We start from the raw sequence: 19,361 nt of genomic DNA, 5'->3' as shown, positions 1-19,361 counted from the left end.
CCTTGTTTGTTTGTATATCTGTATTCTGAAAGAATGAACAATAATAAAAAAACGTGTGTGAGTGGTCGCACTGCAGTTAGGCAAAGTACGACAGTTAGCAACGTGTTTACGATACGAGTTGTTTTCAGATTGAGGTCCGCCTTTGACGGGTTTCTCTGTCCTGTCATAGGTTAATGAGGGCTGTCAATCTTCGTTGTGCCAATTTGATTGGTTGAGAAGCTAGCACACAAACTGAATCAGCTTTACGGTAAACAGGACGGAGAGCGGTCCAGAAAATATCGTTGAAGCATCGAAGTGGGAATATTTGTTATACTGCTGTGAATTTCCAGGTAGGCATGTCACAGATAACACACTGTTATTATATATGTAACACAATGCTCAACATTTTATAAACAGAATGTGGGTTTACGTGTGTGCTTTGTAACTGCGTTGTAACTGCGCACATTGGTCTGTAAAATATGTAACATTAGCTAGCTAGCAATGTTGTGGGTTCTAGCTAGCTGATGTTAGCATTAGCTATCGCCTCTAACTAGATACGTAATGTATTTTTGGCATAAGATATATTTGGGGAATGGCTTTAAATCGACTCAACACTCCCACATGTTATGCTAACATTTCCTTTGGCTGACAGGAACTGAAGATGATCGAGGTGGTTTGCAACGATCGCCTGGGCAAGAAAGTCCGCGTCAAGTGCAAGTATCCTTCTCTGAAACTGGAGATAATAATAATAATGATGTGTCCTTCCACATGTGCAATGCTTGGGCCCACGCCATAGGCTGTAACGTACGGCTAACGTAACCTAAGGTTTGATTTTTCACTTCTTGGTATTTGTCAGAGCCTCAAGACTTTAATTTCAAGCATGAAGTGAAAGTGAAGTGTAGGTTTAAAGCCACAAGTGTGTGTGTGTGTGTGTGTGTGTGTGTGTGTGTGTGTGTGTGTGTGTGTTTGTATATATATATATATATATATATATATATATATATATATATATATATATATATATATATATTTATATTTATTTCATTCATTCATTCTGTTTACAATGAATCGATTGTTTTATCTGACCAATATTTGAACCCAGTTTACTATGATGAGAGACAAAAGCAGCAAATCCTAATATTTTAAAAGGTTGAACCAGAGAATGTTCCAGCTTCTCAAATGTGCTGTATAAGTGCATGTCAGTATCCACAGTGCCATGGCAACCAACCTTCCTCTTCGGGTTTTAAGGGCTGCTTGCATCCTTAATATTGCACTACTGCAATTTTCTGAAGTAAGTTAACTCCTACAGTGTCCAATATGTCAGATTTTCATCATCAGTACTGTTCTCATTAGGAGGCTGATCAAGCATCTTCTACCTCGTCCACTTTCCCTACACTCCAGTTTGTTGTTTAGGTTGCTGTGTTCAATTCTCAGCTTGCTTATTGTTACTTGCTCTTTCCATTTAGTTCCCATACTTCTTAACATACCTACTCCTTTTTGGAGTGAGTGTTTTATTGCGCTGTTCCAACACTGTTGCCACTTTTTTAGTTATTTTTCTCCACTCTATGCTTTTCCATAAGGCATAGTGTGGAGAAAAGGGATAATTTAATATTGAATTCAACTCACCAACTAATGAGTGCATTCTTCGTGTCTTTTATTTCAAAATAAGAGCACACTTAATTCAAGACAACTTCCTCCAAGATCAACAAATAAATCCTCCATTTGCATCCAAAACAAAGTTAGAAAGACTAACATCATGTTGCCCTGGGTTAGTTAAACCAGAAGTTCTGAATCTTTTTTTCAGCCAAGGACCCCTTACAATATAGAGAATATACTGGGGATCGCCTCATGTATGTCCCTTGTAATACATTTTTTACACTTTTATAGTATAGTTATGTGAAAGAACAACACTCTTATTATTTATGTGTCTTTACTGACAGGTCTGCTATGTCAGTGTGGTCAGATCCTCGAATTCCAACCAGACTTTTTTTTTTTGTGATAGTTACGGACAGCCTGGCTTGCTGGTGAGGGGTGGAGGTCTTGTCAAACCAATTTGAGGGAATAAAACAACTCCTGGATACCTGAGGTGTCAATGCCGGACTTCTAAATTTAGACAAACATGAGACCCCTTTTAAGGTTGGCGACTTAGTTTTTGTTGTGATTAATTTGATTGTTAATCTGAATATTTTCCAACATTGAGCATTTATTATAGATTTAACAACTAAGAATAAAGAAAAAGTTTTACATCATGACCATTTTAATAAATGTAATCACGTTTCAATGTACTCTAAATTTCTTCTATGCCACCATGTTGCTCCTTCCTTAACTGAAATGTTTCAGCTCTGAGGACACCATTGGTGATCTAAAGAAGCTCATTGCTGCCCAGACAGGAACCCGATTTGACAAGATTGTGCTTAAGAAATGGTAAGTTGCTTGCTTTTACTATAATAAATATTTCTATTTATTCTATTGGCAGCTAAATATCCCTCCTCTGTTCCCACAGGTATACCATATTCAAGGACCACGTGTCTCTCGGTGACTGTATCCTTTAAACAATCTTTTATTTTTATTTTTTATTTTTTAGCTGCTCTGCCACTAGCTCGGTACTGATACTTTAGCACCGTTTTTTTTTCTTCTTTTGTATTTTCACAAAAGTCTACATTTCTTTCAAACTTTTAAAGTAAACATCGGATAATTTTTAACTACCAGAGGTCAATTAATTATGTCTGACCCATTCTTCAGTGTTCACGGTTTTACAAAATCCATTACAATGTTCTGATGTGGTATTGGTGATGTTTGCAGTGAGAAATGATCTTTATATACTAATGATAACTAAAGCAGTTTTTTGAACAGAAGGAGGTATTTTTCTGATGTTTATCATATTATTGGTCGTAAACTTGTAAAACACAGAATAGTGGTGCAGAACTCTTTTTATACTGATCTGTTGTACTTAACCACGACCTCTGCAGATGAAATCCATGATGGGATGAACCTGGAGCTGTACTACCAGTAGACCACAGGAGGACCACCACTTGATTGCACACAGATGACCCTTTTACTTAGACAGACAGACAGACAGACAGACAGACAGACAGACAGACAGAATCTGTTGCAGGAAACCACCATGATCAGACAACCCAACTGATGGAGAGATGGCGCAGTATCTACAAAGCAGAAAACTCATACATGACATTGATCTCCGTTTTAGCTTATGATTTTTGCCCTTCAAATTGTGTGAAAGACATGTTGTTTTAACGTTTTTGTTTTGATATTTTGGAATTAAAGCAGATATTTACCTACTTGCAAGCCTGAGTGCTGGTCATTGTCCTGTAATTTTAACTGCAACTGTGTACCACTTCTCCACATAAGTTTAAAATGTTAAGATAATTTTTTGGGGCATTTTTAGGTCTTTATTTGACAGGACGGCTTAGATTTGAAAGGGGGGAGAGAGGGGAAATGACATGCAGTAAAGGGTCGCAGGTAGGAATTGAACCAGCGGCCGCTGCAGTGAGGACCAATCCTCTGTACATGGGGTGCACGCTCTACCAGGTGAGCTACCCAGGCACCCCTGTATGTGTTAATTTAAGTCTTTACTTTGTAGCTTTGAAGAAGATTGCAAGTGTGCAAATAATAGTTTTAATGGTCTTAAACCACAGAAATGACATCTGAGTATACACTTTGTTAGCAAAAGTATTAAATGATTGAGGCCTTTTGGTCTTATTAGTGGAAAGTAAATCCATGTGTTTACTCAATTACTGTACTTAAGTACACACTTAATGTAACGTGTAATTTAAAATAAATGTTGCTTTGTTTTTTTTTTACTTCTACACTACATTTCAGAGAGGAAAATAATGTACTTGTTACCCAACTGTCTGACAGCTGGAGTTGCATGTTACTTTACAGGTTGAGATTTTTGTTTTGGTCAATATTTCACCTCTTTGTTGCAGTTAAGTTAAATCACAAAATGATATTTCATACAATAGTGTGATTCCAACTTTGTGGCAACAGTTTGGGGAAGACCCTTTAAACATCACAATGCCCCAGTCTTTATGCTAAGCATTACAATTCCACTGTGCAGCAAGCCAGGCCTATAAAGAAATGGTTTTTAGTTTGGTGTGGCAGAACTTGACTGTCCTGCTCAGAGCCCTGACTGGAGGTTGTTATAGCAGCAGATTAACGCCTATAGTTTTGAAATAGATGTTCAACAATCGTATGTAAAGTAGGTGTAAAGTTTGAGTGCTAGCTTTGGCCCAAGTAAGTTGTACATACATGAAGCAGACATTCAACAGATCAGCTGAACAAAAGTTTTATTAACATCACTAGAAAGTCATTGGATCAAAAGTAACAGTATCTGTCTCACACAGCCACACTCGTGTATATGGGTTAATGCAATCGATGGAAACCAGGCATCACGTAGACCTCCACACATGAAGTATGGGTCTACACATCTCCTCTGGAGCCACGTCAGCAGTATTCAGAGTAGTCCTCCTCCACGTAGTTGGCAGGAAAGAACCCCACCTGGAAACACAGGAGCAGTGCAGGTAAGACGAGACGCCTCAAACTCTAAATGTTGTCGTTGTTGTTTTGTTTCTGCAAATTCCTCACCCGGCCGTACACCTCTCCTTTCCACCAACCGCTGTGACCTTTCTTGGAGAGGATCTTGATGGTGTCTCCTTCCCGCAGCGACAGCTCCGAGCGGTCCCTGGCTGAGAAGTCGTACCTGGCCCTCACTATGCCGAAACTATTCACGCTGCCTCCTGTCAGACAGGGCCAACGTTGCAACATGGATGAGCTTTAAAGAACAGTTGGGACATTTTGGGAAATTACCCTTTGCTTTCTTGCATAGAGTTTGATGATAACGTTGATAACGCTTTTATATCTTCACTGTGGTGTCAATCTTCTCATTTGACTCTCGGCAAGAAAACGAACAAGTGTATTTCCCAAATTGTCAAACTATTCCTTTAACACAATATTAATAATGAGGTGTGTGAAGTGACAGAGATGTACTGTACCTGGTGTGGGGTTTGGCGTGTTGTTAGGCGAGTTGCTCTGTTGTTCTGGTTGTTTGTAAGGCGTACACAGCGTGGTGTCCACATCCTTGAAGTATTCCTTCAAAGAGTTCTGCTGGTAAAACTGAATCATCTCCTAACACAGGAAGAAGAACAGTAACAGAAGGAGAAGAAGAGTGTGAGATGGATGTTGTTTGATGGGAGGAAATCAGGTTACTCGCAATGTAAAGGGCAGTTTGAGTGTATTTTCTTCAGGTCAGTGTCATATTTTAGCCGGATGAGGTTTGTTAGACTTACGACTAAACCCTTGAAGGCTTTCTTCTCGTTGATGCGGAACAGGCCTTCAGTGGACGTGATCTTAATGTGTCGGATGTCCATGTTGAACCTGGAAGAGCAGCGCAAGTCCTCTGTGATTATTAACACAAGGGAGAGTTCAGTGTGTCTGATAGCCGAATGGTGTCGCGGCTCCTCTCAAAGGAAGGAAAACTGACTTTTTCCACTTCTGCAAAGATGAATGGCGTTCATATGAGAATTCTTTTATAGATCATGTTTGTTTGAGAAAATGTATTTTCCTGCTTTTGAGAAGAAGTGATACCTGAGCTCAGTGAGTGTGAGGTTAAAACTTCACTTCAGACATCCGGGTAACATACAGGGCTGCAACCAACAATATTTTTCATTATCAATTATAACTGCAGATTATTTTCTAAGATTAATCCTTTGGTCCCTAAAATGTCAGACAATAGTGGAAAATGCTCCCAGAGTCTTCAAATTGCTTGTTTTGTCTAACCGACAGTCCGAAATCGAAAGCTATTTCATTCACTTTCATTTAAGACAAAGACATGCAGCAACTCTTTAAAGTTAAGAAGCTGGAAACAGAGAATTCAATTTAAGAGAATAGTTACATGCAACCATTGTTTCGACCGCATTTAAAACAATATTATATGTAACCGAGACATCTAAAACATTGTTTTAACCAAATTTATCCCAGGTTTTACCGAGACATCTAGCCATCTTTAGACCGAATCAAAAAGTTTATTGGGAGGCCATCTTCAATCTGTAAACAGAAAAGGAAACATTCCTCTTGACCAAACTCTCTTTACTGATAAATCTGCGAAGGCTTACTTGATGCTGATAGCAAACTCTCCTCCATCTTTCTGCCGCACGAGGAAAGTTCCATCAGACCGGGACAATAACAGGTTTTTGGCAGCGGTTCGGTCCATGTTCCCTGCGAACCTTCAAGCACAGTGAGAATCCGAACCTTATTATTTGCTTAAAGCAAGACTAGGCCAACATGTCTGTTTCAATAAAAAATTACGAAGTTTTGCAGTAACACAGTAATAAGTGGCTTATAACACACTATAATGTAGTTGTACACAGCTATAAGGATATTTCAAGTGCTTATTTGTACATTAATAAGCACTTGAAATATCCTTATAGCTGCGTATTTGTCAGCAGTTATAACTTCTCCTATAAATACATTCTATATTGTTACAACTGCATCTTACTATGTTATTTATCTGTTTATACACCAGCCTCCATTATGGGTGCCCACAGGAAAAGTTATAGTTGTTGACAAATACATTAAAAACACGTATATCTGCTTACAACAATGTTATAGTGTGTAATAATGTATTAAGTGTTTATGTACTGATCATAAATGCTAAATAGAGGCGTGAAAACTAGTGCCACCAAAGTGTATTTTTTAAAATTATTTTACATGACTGCCGTTTCAGATTACTCTGATGACGTACGTTCTTTTTGTTTGTAGAAAAATTATGTGAGTGAAAAATGGTGCAGTCAGTGGGTTCCTTTGTTGTTTTTATTCATTCCACGGTGTCATACTTAATGTTACCCCTAGGTGGCACCAATGTATATCATTTTCAAATGCTATCCAGGATGACTTAAAGGACAATACCTGTGTTTTTTTTTTTTTTTTAAGACTTTGCTCACTGCTTTTGAGTCCCATAGAGTTAGTACATCATTGTTATTATGGGATAGGTGACGAATAAATAAAGGCTAATATGTTAATGGAAAACAATGACGTGAGGTGCTAGATTGCATCAGTGTTACTATCAATCAATCAATCAATCAAATTTTTCAAGTGTAAAATCACCATTGAACATAGTCTCATGTTCACAATGAGACAGTTTGCCCCAAAAGCTGCTTTCAATACTTTTCAGTATCTGGTTCTGTTTTGTGGCTATTAGTGATATTTTCTGTCTCAGCTCTGTGGTGTTAATCGTCCCTGATGCAGTGCACTGCAATACAGGAAGAAATTAAGCTATGAGGTAACAAGCATTTGGTGAGCAAGTTATTTAACCTAGTTCCCATTAATACTCACCAGTTGAAGCCCGACAGGTCAGGAGTCTGCTTCTGGGAACACGTGAGATCACACAGTGGTTAGATGTTAAACAAAGGTGGTCATGGTGGTATTGTATTTGTTCATTACTTCCTAATACTGCTAATGTTGGTTTCAGTACATTAAATGGTAGCCAACATATGCAAGCAGACATACTGTATACAACCTATCTGAACATATCTGTCATTTGTTTCTTTTCTTGTGCTCAGGTATTTGAAAAACTTTGCTTTCTTTTAAAGGTTTTTATGGCATTTTCAGTTTTCGTGGAAGGTGTCCTGGCTGTTGGATTGTACTCACAGAGACGTAGGGCTGAACCTTTTGGCAGGGGAACCATCCCATTTGACCAAGAGTCAGGTTCCTTCCCTGAGTGACATACACAACATCAAATCACATGGCCGGACTGGGTGGATCAAGTAGTCATTGCAACATATAAATGATCATCAGATCGACATGAATAAGTAACTTATAAACAAACCACTACTAAAACAAATGACTCATATGCAGTTGATATTGAACTGAGGCAATTCACACCAAATTTGTATGCATGGATTACTGAGGAAGTCTTGCAAAGCTTGAAACAGTATGACAGATTAACCCACAAGCCAGTGTTTTGCAAGGTTTACCACAAGGACTTCAGATTACTTATAACATTATTACTTAAGGTACTCATATTATGGTTTTTGGCTTTTTCCCTTTCCTTTATTGTGTTATATATCTTTTTTGTGCATGTAATAGGTTTACAAAGTGAAAAAGCCCAAAGTCCACCCAAAGGGACTTACCATCTCCAACAGAAAACACTGTTCACCAACTGCTCCAAACAGCTCTATTGTAGTCCAGCCTTTACTTCAGAGACAAACGTGCGTCACTTTGTAACACACCTTATAATGCTCGCCTAGCTGCTAGCATGGCACTCCCTCATACTCTGCTTCTGACTGGCTAGTAGTCCTTATCTAGCTACTGCGCATGTGCGACTCCCAACAAAGATGGAACAGAAGTGTGATGTCTCACTCTGTAGCTAAAACAGAGCTCAACACACAGGGTGAAAAGAGGAGCTGCAGCAATGTGCAGTACAACAAAAAGATGGTGTTTTTTGAAAAGTAAACCATGTAAACCTATTCTGGTATAACCTCTAAATACAATTATGAACCTGAAAATGAGCATAATATGACTACCCCTCATTACTACCCCTCAATTTGTGTTAATTTAAAATAAACTTGCAGAGAAACTTGATTGAAATTTCTAATCATCACAGCGAGAAATAGAGAAATAAAATGTTGCTTATTGTTGTGAATTGCACTTCTGGGAATCCAATCTCAAACATTGACTATTAAAGTTTCCCACAAACACTTGAATGCACCAACAAGTAAACAAAATCGTAGCTGCTTTGTCATGCAACAATAAAATAAGTAACAATGCACAAATCAACCTACAAACTACAGTATGCTTTAGAAAAATGATCAGCAACAAGGTAAATGGTATCTGATCTATCTGATCTGGTCTTTTTTCACAGCAGACTTGTCATAGCAGGTAAAGCACAGGTGTTACTACCAACATGAACGATGGCTCAATTCCATTCAAATGTCCCAGTAAAGCCACGACAGTGAAACAGTCAGTCAGTGAGCCAGCATGAACAATACCAGACCCTAAAATCAAAGCAACTAAATGGAATTCATCCATCAGGCTTGAGTTATTTTCCAAATCAAAACCTTTTTAAATGAATCACACACTGGAGGTGTGCTGCTTGGGCACGAGGGAGGAAGTGGAACGAGATACAGCGAGGAAAATGACAAAAGAGACTGAAAGAGACGCAAACATATCACACCTACACATCAACCACAGGAAGCAAGGCTTGAAAAAACTAAAAAATGATATGTGACCCCCCCCCCCCACACCTTCAGAATAGTAGCTTGTAATACGCTAATATTTGGTTTTTAACGCTACCTCCCACCATGCCAGGTCAGGACCGGCCCGGGTCAGCTCAATGATGTGACCTTTGGAGAGGTGAAGCGGTTGGCCGAAGCCCACAGGGGGCGGCGGCAAGCCATAATACTCTTGACACACCTCCATCTTAGGAAATCCTGAGATCGAGAGCGAGGAGGAGAAAGAGGAGACGTTGATGAGGAAGGAGATCTGACAGGCAAAGCAAGAACTTTGACTCTATTAAATGTATTCTTAAACATTTAGGAGGTTGCTTTGGAGAATAAAAATGACAACAACACTGAAAGGTTGTAATATTTAAAATAAAGACTTTTTCAAAGTAAAAAATGTGTTGTAACATGTTATTTCTTACCAATGCTGGAATGTCCGGAGGACCTCTGTGTTTTCTGGAGGGGGAAAAAGACAATAAAACTGGTGAAAGCGTATTTCAAAATTGATCTATTTGCACACACACAAAAAAGGACATTAAAATTGACGTGTAAAATATTGTGTGGGGCGGCGAAAAAAGTCCAACAAGGGCTTATTCATCACCTCGACCTGAATAATATAAGACATATCAACAATGTCAAAGATAAATGTAATCCTACCTTCTTCGTTGTACCGGCATGATCTGTAATTCGAAAAGGACAATCTGTGTTAGAAGTGATAATTATACTACTCAGAAGTAGATTTACACGCACACACGCACGCACGCACACACACACACACACATGCATTCACACTTTTCACACCCATATACAGACCTGAGTTTCGTCCGCAGGCAGGGACTCTGCCTAAACACTCTTTATGTGCAGCCATTTTACAGCGAGTGCAGCGATAGCCCTGGAAAAATATCCCCCTGCAAACGACAGGTGGAGAGATTCAGCCTCAAGGACAAATCTTTAAAAAAAAAAAGAACTGGAGCTACAGTAAGAGATGAAATGGAGAGAAACAACTATTGAGACAAAGTACCTTAACAGCATCGAGCAGGCCTTGCAGGAAGTGGTTTCCTCGAAGCAGTGCATCTGGAAGTCGTGGTTGTTGGCTGTGGAGTTATCTGGGCACATATTTGACCTGCAAACATGAAGTAAAAATGATTTGACGACGCTGGGGTAACAATAATTCACAGAGCTGGGTTTTACTAGCAGGTAGTTGGACTTTGGAGAGAGTAAAAAAGTTGCCCCCTGCCCAGAAAACTTCTATTTGGTATTCCAGGGACTGAAGAAACCAACAGCAGCAGCAACACAGTGTAGTCTGCAAATACCATAATCAACATATCATGTTCATTTCCTAGAGGGTTGAGCAATCAGCAAAACTGCAGCATGAAACCATGACAAGTGGCTGCAGCTAAACTTCTCCAGGTCAGTGTCTGTCAGCAGCAACCTAAACGGTTTCACTTCTGTTTCTCTTCCAATATGTTTAACATCGTTTAATTTAATTATGGATCGTTTAAAAAAAATAATAAAATATTTGATGACAAAAAGAGTTTCATTAAGTTGATTAACTTAAACCTGTAAATAACAGACAAATCTTTGGCCACTCAGAGACAGCAAAAACAAGATTTAACCAAAGAAGTCACAGGACAAATAGAAGTCTAGCATTTACTCTCTTTTAGCTCTGTTTTATTCCAACTCCTACGGTATATATATTGCTGGTAAATGCTCTATTTTAAGAATTCCATCATCAGATGCTTTATCATCATTATGAGGCTTTATAAAGGCAATAATTGATCAGCAAAATTACCAGATTACTACTAACAATTTTGTAGCTGCATGAGATTACTACATCAATCCCTTTACTATTATCTTTGGCAAGAATTCAGTGTGTGTATGTCCATGTGTATATGTGCATGTGGGATAACTCACAGAGCCATCTCAAACTGTTCCAGCCATTTCTTCTTCACTTCTCGGGTTTTGAAGAATAAATCGTATCCACACCTCCCATAGCAGTCCAGCAGAAGGAACAAATGGGACCACTGTTCACAAACACACACTGTTAGCTTCATGGATGCCTAATAGATGCACTGTCTGGTATAACTGTTGATACATTATAGTAGAAATACCTTCTTATTGTCCTTTTCTCCTGAGGTTTCGTCTCGTATCTGGTAGTGCTGTAGTTCAATGGTATCCTTAAGCTCAAACGTCTCTCCGCTCTTCTTCTTACAGATAAACATGGCCTTATCGAAGAGGAATGCATACCTGACGAAGAGCCAAACACACACAGATACAACAGGTCAGATACGTAGCATTAACACGTGAAAAACACACTGAGACACAAACAACACACACCTGTCCTGTTTGGACTTTTTCTCCGGGCTGCAGATCTTTAGCTCTCCGTCGATCTTGGGGCGACCGTAGAGAGCTAGAGACTGAGTCTAAAGGGCAGAGGAGAGTGAGGATGAGCAGTAAGGGGGAAAAAAAAGACCAAAAAGAAATTAAAAGTGAATCTTGTGACCTCACCATGTTTTCTATGGACAACTGGAAGGTGGTGATCTGTTTGATGATCTCGTTGTCTCGCTTCACCTCGTTCACACACTGTGCCAAGTCCTACACACACACACACACACACACACACACACACACACACACACACACACACACACACACACACACACACACACACACACACACACACAACACACGAATGAATAAATGAATGAATGAATGAATTCATGTTTAAATATCCTAAATGTAAGTTGATGATAGGCACAAACACACATAAAGTATACATAGAATAGAATACACTTTATTTTTGGAAATGTGTCTTGGGCATAGTGCTACAATCTGTTTCCTTATACCACAAACATGTAACAGAAAAAAACATTCTAAAGTCAACATAAAATCAACGTAAAAACAACATAAGATCCACAAGCATTTTAGGACATGAAGGAAGGACACAAAGGACTGTAGAGACAATACGACATACACACTTACTCTCATGGCATCAAGAGCTGTGCGGAGGTTGTCTTTCTCTGTATTGTCAGTGGTGTGCTTCACCAGCTCCTGCAGGAACAACACACAAATTAAAAATAAACTGGAAAGATGTACATGCATGAGCGTAATGCAGCTACACACCAGTGGTGGAGAGAATACTCACATCCTTTAGTTAAGTATGTGTACTTGTGTTAAATGAGTAAAGGTTTGGAAGTATAATCAGGAAAATGTATGTAAAAGTAATTACTCAATGCATCAATTATTATATAATATATCATGAGATTATTATTACTCATGAAGCAGGATTTTTACTGTTGTAGTTGGGTGAGGTAGAGCTAATTTTTGGCTATTTTATATAGGACTGCAACTACTGATCATTTTTATTTGTGGAATAATTTGCAGATGTTTCTCTCTCAATTAATCAATTGATTGTTTGGTTTGTAAAACTTCTGAAAATAATGAGAAAAGCCTGCCTCAAATACCTAGAGCTCAAAGCGACGCAAAGTGACAAATCACATTACTTGTTTTGTACAACAGTGACCAAACTTCAAAGCTATTCCAAATAAACTAAAAATAATTCACATAATTAAAAAGAAAAGCAGCAAATCCATGAGCTGTTTTTGCACGAAATATGACTTAAACAAAAATACGAAATAGTTGCGAAATAATTTTCGGTCAATCGGCTTATTGCTGTAAGCTGTACTTGTATAACAAACAAAACATAATTATTTTATAAGCTGTTGGTACACTTTGTAAGCAAAAATCTTAATTTTTAAAGTAACTAGTAACTAATGCTGTCATGACACGAGGACAAGGATTTAGATAAAGTACAAGTACCTCAAATGTGTACTTAAGTACAGTACTTACAGAGTAAATGTGCTTAGTTATGTTCCATCACATTGCCACACACACATACTGTGTTTTATTGTTTTCATTTCATTTTAATTGTAATTTTTCTTCTTGTTATTTAGTTTTGTTAGCAGATATTGTTACATATATTTTGTGTCTAGGCGTCAGCTAATGGGGATCCATATAATAAATACAAATACAAATACTCGTGCACACACGAACACACACACACACACACACACACACACACACACACACACACACACACACACACACACACACACTTTTAAGACATCATGGTGAGTCCTATCAGATATGATCACCTGTACAAACATACCTGTAACAGCAGGTGATATTTGAGGACCCTCTGCATAGGGACCATGAGTAAATCTCTGAGAGAAAAACGTCGACTATTTGCTCTGTTTGAACACTCCTGAGAGAGAGAGAGAGCGAGAGAGAGCGAGAGAGAGAGAGAGAGAGAGAGAGAGAGAGAGAGAGAGAGAGAGAGAGAGAGAGAGAGAGAGAAAGAAAAGGAAGTAAACCATAGATAGTGGTAAAAAGGATGTTGTGTGGCTGATTCAGCCTTCCCGCCAGTTTTCCCTCGTGGGCCAAAACGTGATACTGAAACAAAAAATCCCTTTAAGGCCCAGAAAGCATTTCCCTCGTAGACCCTCCTTATGTAAGCTAAATCTGACTGGACACCTCAAACGGCACACAAGGTCAGTTATTGCTCTTTGTTTCTTTGTTTCATACATTTTTAAACCTGATTGAGACGTAGAAATTATGTACAGCGACTCCACCTTCAGTTCAGACTGAATTGGCACAAATGTTTACCTTAAACTATCCAAAACTACTTCATGCCTTTAGCAAGCTCTGCGACAAATTACTGATCAGTGCAAAATCCCACATCCCCTGTGCTTCTGTGTTTTAGAGTGTGTCTTCCTTACCTCCAGTTTCATTCTGATGTCCTCTCTCATATTTGAAAGCTTGTCTAGGTGTTTTGTCGCTGTTTCCACCTGACTACAGTAATGACCGTACAGTAAGAGCCTGAGGGCGGGGTGGGGGGGGGGGGATAGTGTATGTTAAAACATATTGTTATAACATAAATGTTTTGTAGTGTAACTGTATAACAGAAAAATGTGTGTGTGTGTGTGTGTGTTTGTTGTGTACCTTTCCTTGTAGTTCAGAAACACCTGGTACAGGTTCTTGGCTCCATAATCTAGGATGGAACTCCGGACCTCCTCCAACATATTACGATGGGTGACGGCCAATTCCTGCAAATACACATACGCAAAAAAACAACAACATGTAAACAAGGCCAATACATGAAGTTAAATAGGAAGTTTACATATGACCAGGTGTGTGGATAATCTCCTCCATTACCTCTATGTTGATAAAGATACTCTCCATGTCTGGAGCCTTGAGAAACTTTTGAAGAGGCTTCATAAAGTGCTGCACAGAAAAAGAAGGCATGGTTGTCATTCTCTTTAAATGTGTGCATAAATGTGAGTGACTTTTTCCCGTGTGTGATTTATATGTGTGTTAACGCATGGATCGTCTTTCATCAGATTGTAAACGTGTGCTCACCTGTAATATAGATTCCAGTGTATCGGAGTATTTCTCTTCCGTCTGTCTGATCTCCTGCAGGCAGCACTCACGTTTGTCTACTCCGGCCTTCTGCTGCTGCAGAAACACACAAAAACATGTCAAATGAAGCACGAAGAGACCGTACCGTAGGATTTAAAAAAATAAAAAATAAAGTTATAAATTATGTATAGCTGGGTGACATTTACTCATAATGTATTTCCTGGTTGGGGCATCTTTCTGAAGTTAACTTTTAAAGTAGCTCCTATCTGCAAATAGAGACGCATTGCAAAAATCTCTGCACAACTCTGGGTGGTTTGAACGAGTGGTTCCCAACCTGTGGGTCATAACACCCACTAAATAAATCTGATGGATCGCGAGATGATAAACAGGATAGGATAGCAGAAGAATATATTTCTGCTAAACAAAAAAATGTTCAGACTGTCTAATCTTTGCTTTTTTCTTGCAAATTACTGAAGAAGTTTACCAGGAGGGTAAAAAGCTGCTGTTGTTTGAGGTTCACTCACAGTTTCAGGTGGTTCATCCGTCCTCATCAAGTCTTCATAGATCTCATCTCCTTCGTTCTCCTCGTCCTCCACACAGTCGTACAAGTCATCATCCTCGTCCACCGTGTCACTGAATCACATGATACATGCACACAATGTTATGATCACAGTATTGCTCTTGTCTTCATTAAAATCCCAACAGAGACCATCCCATTATCACCCCACAGAGGGGTCAGAGGTCACACTCGGCTACAGAACAGCATCTGTGTGGTTGGTGGAGATTAAATGTGTTGCTCAATGATACTGGATCATGATGGATAGAAAAAAGAAAATAAAGAAGAAAAAAAATACATCTTCATGATGCAATGTTTGGACCATCAAGGTCTATATTAATGGTTTTATGTACAAAACAGATGGGTTTGGGGATGATGGGTGCTTTTCCTAATTGTAAATGCAGCTGTCATTTTTGTAGCCTTTTTTTTTTTTATCATTATCTATGAAGGTCTTAAAAGGCAGGGTTGGTAACAGTTTCAAACTACTCTTTTCATATATTTTGTTTGAAATGGTCTTTAAACCCAATAAATAACGTATTGGCTCTGAAAAAGGAGCGACAAAGATCCGTCATCTGTAGCTGCTGTAATCCTGTAAGAACGGCCAACAATCAAGTCAAGTCATTATGTTTAATTTACTGAGCGATTATTAAGAAAATTCTTGGCAGATCAAAGCTGCATTCTCGTGACCTCAGGCCTCATTTCACAGAGAAAGAGATAAAAGAGGTGGTCACGTTTTTACCTAAAGAACTCATTACATTTTCTCTGGGAAGAGACAATCATTTGAAATAAAAACACTTCAGTCTACTAATTGTTCATTGTGATCTAATGGCTAATCTAATAGCTGTATGGTTCGGGAACGTCAGGGTAAATTTGAAGTATTTGTTTTGTTTAATAACTGCTTTCTTGCACATTTGAAGAAATTTTGCTTTGCATTTTTATTTTGTATTTATTTGTAGTTTTTGCAGTTGGCATGAACTATATGTATGCCATGTATACTGCATGTATTGATGTGTGTTACTTTCCTGCACAAGTTATGATCTAAAATTGGAAGTGGATCTCGCTGTATGTATTGGGAAGGATGAACCATTGGTGTAACTATGTACAGATATTAAGATAAGAAACAACACAAAAAAGAAAATCACAGCAAACAGGGAGCTTTGTAAAACGACCTTCCTTCATCCTCAAGATTTTATTTTAAACATTTTTAGAAAAAGAGCTTACTCTATCTTGTCAGACAGGCCGCTGTAGATCTCATCATCAGGAGTGCATCCTTCCAAAGGAAAGGGCCTAGAGGTGGGGAAAGTGTGTGTTTGTAGGTGAGGGTAGTAGAGAAATAAAAATATAGGAACAATAACATAACAATAACAAGGAATATTGTCATCAAGTGATTAGCCAAGATGCCGTTATGGCTGTGGCACTTAACACTGTAATGTATGTAAAGGATTTCACTTTTTGAGGGCTTTTGCCAAGAAAACTGTTATATCTTGAAAATCTTTATCAAATGCCAAGAAAATCAAGGTTTTAAGCTGCAACCAGCTACTCCAACTTTGGAAAAAATAGAAAGTATAAGCTACAGTTTCTGCTCCATTAAAATCTATTTTATATTAATGCAAATTAAATGCAAAACATAAATCAACTTATAAATCATGACATATTTTTAGGGATAAATCCACCAGGCGGGATATAAAGTAGGTCAAATTTGCACCACCTTTACCAGCTGCAACGTTAAACTGATAAGTACACTTTAAATGAATGCTTATACTTTGGTACTTCTTTTACCACTGCAATACAGTAAACTACAGTAGTAATACTATAAAATATGTCTTCATAGGAGAAGGTAACTGTTGACAAATAATGTACATAATAAACACTTAAAAGGGTAGGCAACGGCTAGGCAACGGCCTGTGACCTTGTTAATTTCCTGTCATGTGATGCCGTCATTCATATACACTGCAACAGGAAAACTTTTGGCACATTTAGAATGTTTATTTAGTCTATATCTGTGTACAACTTCATTATAGTGTGATATAAACCATTTCTTTAATGTTTGTACTGCCTATAAATGCTAAAAATGGGGACGTAACGTAAAGTGCTCTGCAATTACATAACAAGAAGGAAGTTACTTACTGGAGTCTTCCTTGTATAGCAATGGATGAATGAGAGAGGATGGACAAAGTGTCTATGACCTGCCACAAACAGAGACACAGTAGTTAGTTAGTAGTCCCTGAACAGATAGACAGTTAGAGAAACAGAAAGAGCTGTTTCACACTTTAAACATTGACGCTGAATAATTTTCTGACCTGGTTTCAGTCTTATTCTAACACTGTCTGACTGTTTAAGTGAGAACTGCGGTATCATGATGAGTGGTCCCAGATAACCAATTTCATGAGAGATGTGATCAGAAACAATCTCTTAGAAGTCACACGGCAACCCAAGTGAAACTGACTGTTTTTTCTGATTGTCAGTGAGCTTTTTGCCTATCTCGACTTGGTGTTATGCGTTTTAATGTTAGGCCTATATAACTTCTTATACACTAAATCATCTTAGACTTCTGTCCTAGTTGAAACTTTCTCCAGCGTTATAGTGAGAAACACGTGCAAATTCAAAAGCGGCCTCCTAAAATAGGTTTCTTTTCTTTCAGAAAGACAAATAAAAAGAAGGTGCGCCTGCCATGACATTTCTGGGAAAATAAACATACTGTCCAAATAAAGAATATTTGTCTCAGTCAGCACTGCTAAACATTTTTAGTCGGATTTCTGCTTTCAATCAAGATAGAGAGAAGTGAAACTCTGAAGGAGAAGTTTAGATAAAAAAATTTGACTGATTTACAGTCATCTTGCCAACTAATAACTAGACTATAAAGGACTAGTTCGACTTTTCTTCTTTTTTTTTTTTTAGGAACTATGCATTTTCTTTCTGATGCAGAGTTGTATGAGAAGTTCATTACCACTGCAAAAAAAAAAAAATGATTGTCCATTAAATATGAAGACTGTAAACAGAGGAAACCAGCTAGTCTGGTTCTGTTCTACTGCCACACTATTTAATGTCTTTATGTCTGAGAGTTTATTCGATTTTAGACTTTTTGTGATTTTTTTAATTTAATTTAATTCTTATTTTTATTTATATGCATATTTGTATGAGCACTGTTGGAAGGAGCCTGAGAATATGTTTCTTTATTCTGTACAGAAATGGAAGTGTAAAAATGGACTTGTTAGGCTTGCTGGGATGAGGGCACACAATCGGATTTATAGCTGAGAATCTCTCTAATCAAAACTCCTTCACATGTAACATCTCAAACAAAAACTCTATGAGTCATTTATTTAGTTTCACTGGATCAACAAAAAGTGTAACTAGTGATATCAGCAATTCCAGTCATCAAGTTCAGATACAACACAGGAAGCCAGGAGTTGGGAAACCACGTACATTTAGGCCTAATACAATACTGAGATACTTTTTTGTGAACTTCCATTCCATGCTAACGTTGTACTTCTACTACGCTATAATTAAGAGGGAAATATTGTACATTGTTTTAAATGCTGTATAGTTACTTTTTGCACAGTGGATATTCACGATTTGTATTATTGTTCCACCAAGTTCAGTTCTGTCTTTTGTTATTTTTGATGCCCCTGATTCAAAAGACAAACTTTTTCCCTTCGCAGCATCTTCACAAAACCCGTCATGTTGACATTATCATCGTAAGAATAAGTGACAATATAAGTGAAAATAATAATACATTAAACTTTGGTCTATGAAAATTTGTGTTTCTGCTTATATAAATACTACCACTGCAAATCATGCTGTCCAGATAACACCCCCCCCCCCCCTAATTGGTCGAAATAAAGTGCTGTGGCTGCACTGCACCGAAAGTGAAAGACAACTGTAAAAATACGGAATTCATTCGTTCACACAGCCGCTTCGATTATAAAATCACCAAACTACTTCCTGTTAGTGCTGTGTGGGTGTCTGCAAGCTGCAGCGAGGAGTCAGGAGTTTGTTCACACTTCTGACTTTTAACATAATGACTGGAGTATGAGAGCACAATGTGTTTCCCTCGTGCAGGAGACATAATTACGATAGATAGATAGATAGATAGATAGATAGATACATAGATAGGTAGACAGATAGATAGATAGATAGATAGATAGATAGATAGATAGATAGATAGATAGATA

The 19,361-nt window shown here is 38.2% G+C and overlaps 2 protein-coding genes across 4 annotated transcripts in view; one reads left to right on the top strand and one right to left on the bottom strand.

Annotated features, from left to right (window-relative positions):
* Positions 1-201: 201 nt before the first annotated feature.
* On the top strand, positions 202-3,285 carry ubl5 (ubiquitin like 5). The gene is made up of 5 exons (XM_039804816.1): positions 202-329; positions 632-696; positions 2,320-2,403; positions 2,483-2,520; positions 2,949-3,285. Exons 2-5 carry the CDS (start codon positions 641-643, stop codon positions 2,990-2,992), a joined length of 222 nt encoding a protein of 73 aa, XP_039660750.1. The 5' UTR covers positions 202-329; positions 632-640; the 3' UTR covers positions 2,993-3,285.
* A 984-nt stretch (positions 3,286-4,269) lies between these two features.
* Positions 4,270-19,361, bottom strand: part of LOC120565791 (proto-oncogene vav-like) — a 19,050-nt gene continuing 3,958 nt past the window's right edge. Inside the window, exons 5-29 of one of the 3 annotated variants that reach the window (XM_039811823.1) lie at positions 17,317-17,375; positions 16,411-16,476; positions 15,158-15,266; positions 14,634-14,726; positions 14,430-14,498; positions 14,217-14,320; positions 13,994-14,093; positions 13,384-13,479; positions 12,198-12,266; positions 11,724-11,810; positions 11,553-11,638; positions 11,327-11,462; positions 11,130-11,239; positions 10,237-10,338; positions 10,029-10,123; positions 9,873-9,895; positions 9,638-9,671; positions 9,289-9,425; positions 7,645-7,710; positions 7,330-7,361; positions 6,111-6,221; positions 5,286-5,373; positions 4,992-5,124; positions 4,585-4,736; positions 4,270-4,497 (exon numbers count right to left, since the gene is read on the bottom strand). In XM_039811823.1, coding sequence (XP_039667757.1) covers positions 4,444-4,497; positions 4,585-4,736; positions 4,992-5,124; positions 5,286-5,373; positions 6,111-6,221; positions 7,330-7,361; positions 7,645-7,710; positions 9,289-9,425; positions 9,638-9,671; positions 9,873-9,895; positions 10,029-10,123; positions 10,237-10,338; positions 11,130-11,239; positions 11,327-11,462; positions 11,553-11,638; positions 11,724-11,810; positions 12,198-12,266; positions 13,384-13,479; positions 13,994-14,093; positions 14,217-14,320; positions 14,430-14,498; positions 14,634-14,726; positions 15,158-15,266; positions 16,411-16,476; positions 17,317-17,375 — 2,211 coding nt within the window. In that variant the 3' untranslated portion in view covers positions 4,270-4,443. Of the gene's footprint in view, positions 4,498-4,584; positions 4,737-4,991; positions 5,125-5,285; positions 5,374-6,110; positions 6,222-7,329; positions 7,362-7,644; positions 7,711-9,288; positions 9,426-9,637; positions 9,672-9,872; positions 9,896-10,028; positions 10,124-10,236; positions 10,339-11,129; positions 11,240-11,326; positions 11,463-11,552; positions 11,639-11,723; positions 11,811-12,197; positions 12,267-13,383; positions 13,480-13,993; positions 14,094-14,216; positions 14,321-14,429; positions 14,499-14,633; positions 14,730-15,157; positions 15,267-16,410; positions 16,477-17,316; positions 17,376-19,361 lie in introns of all 3 variants that reach the window. The other 2 variants (XM_039811814.1, XM_039811832.1) reach the window with 2 other exon arrangements.

The sequence above is a fragment of the Perca fluviatilis genome, chromosome 1 (assembly GCF_010015445.1).
Source record: "Perca fluviatilis chromosome 1, GENO_Pfluv_1.0, whole genome shotgun sequence".
In the NCBI taxonomy this organism is placed as follows: Eukaryota; Metazoa; Chordata; class Actinopteri; order Perciformes; family Percidae; genus Perca; species Perca fluviatilis.
The sequence above is the reverse complement of the archived record's forward strand: the minus strand, read 5'-3'. Positions and strand labels throughout refer to the sequence as shown.

Coding starts and splice junctions, on each gene's coding strand:
- ubl5 (XM_039804816.1), top strand. CDS start 641: ATGATCGAGGTGGTTTGCAACGATCGCCTGGGCAAGAAAGTCCGCGTC. Junction 697..2,319: donor AAAGTCCGCGTCAAGTGCAA/GTATCCTTCTCT, acceptor GAAATGTTTCAG/CTCTGAGGACACCATTGGTG. Junction 2,404..2,482: donor AAGATTGTGCTTAAGAAATG/GTAAGTTGCTTG, acceptor CTGTTCCCACAG/GTATACCATATTCAAGGACC.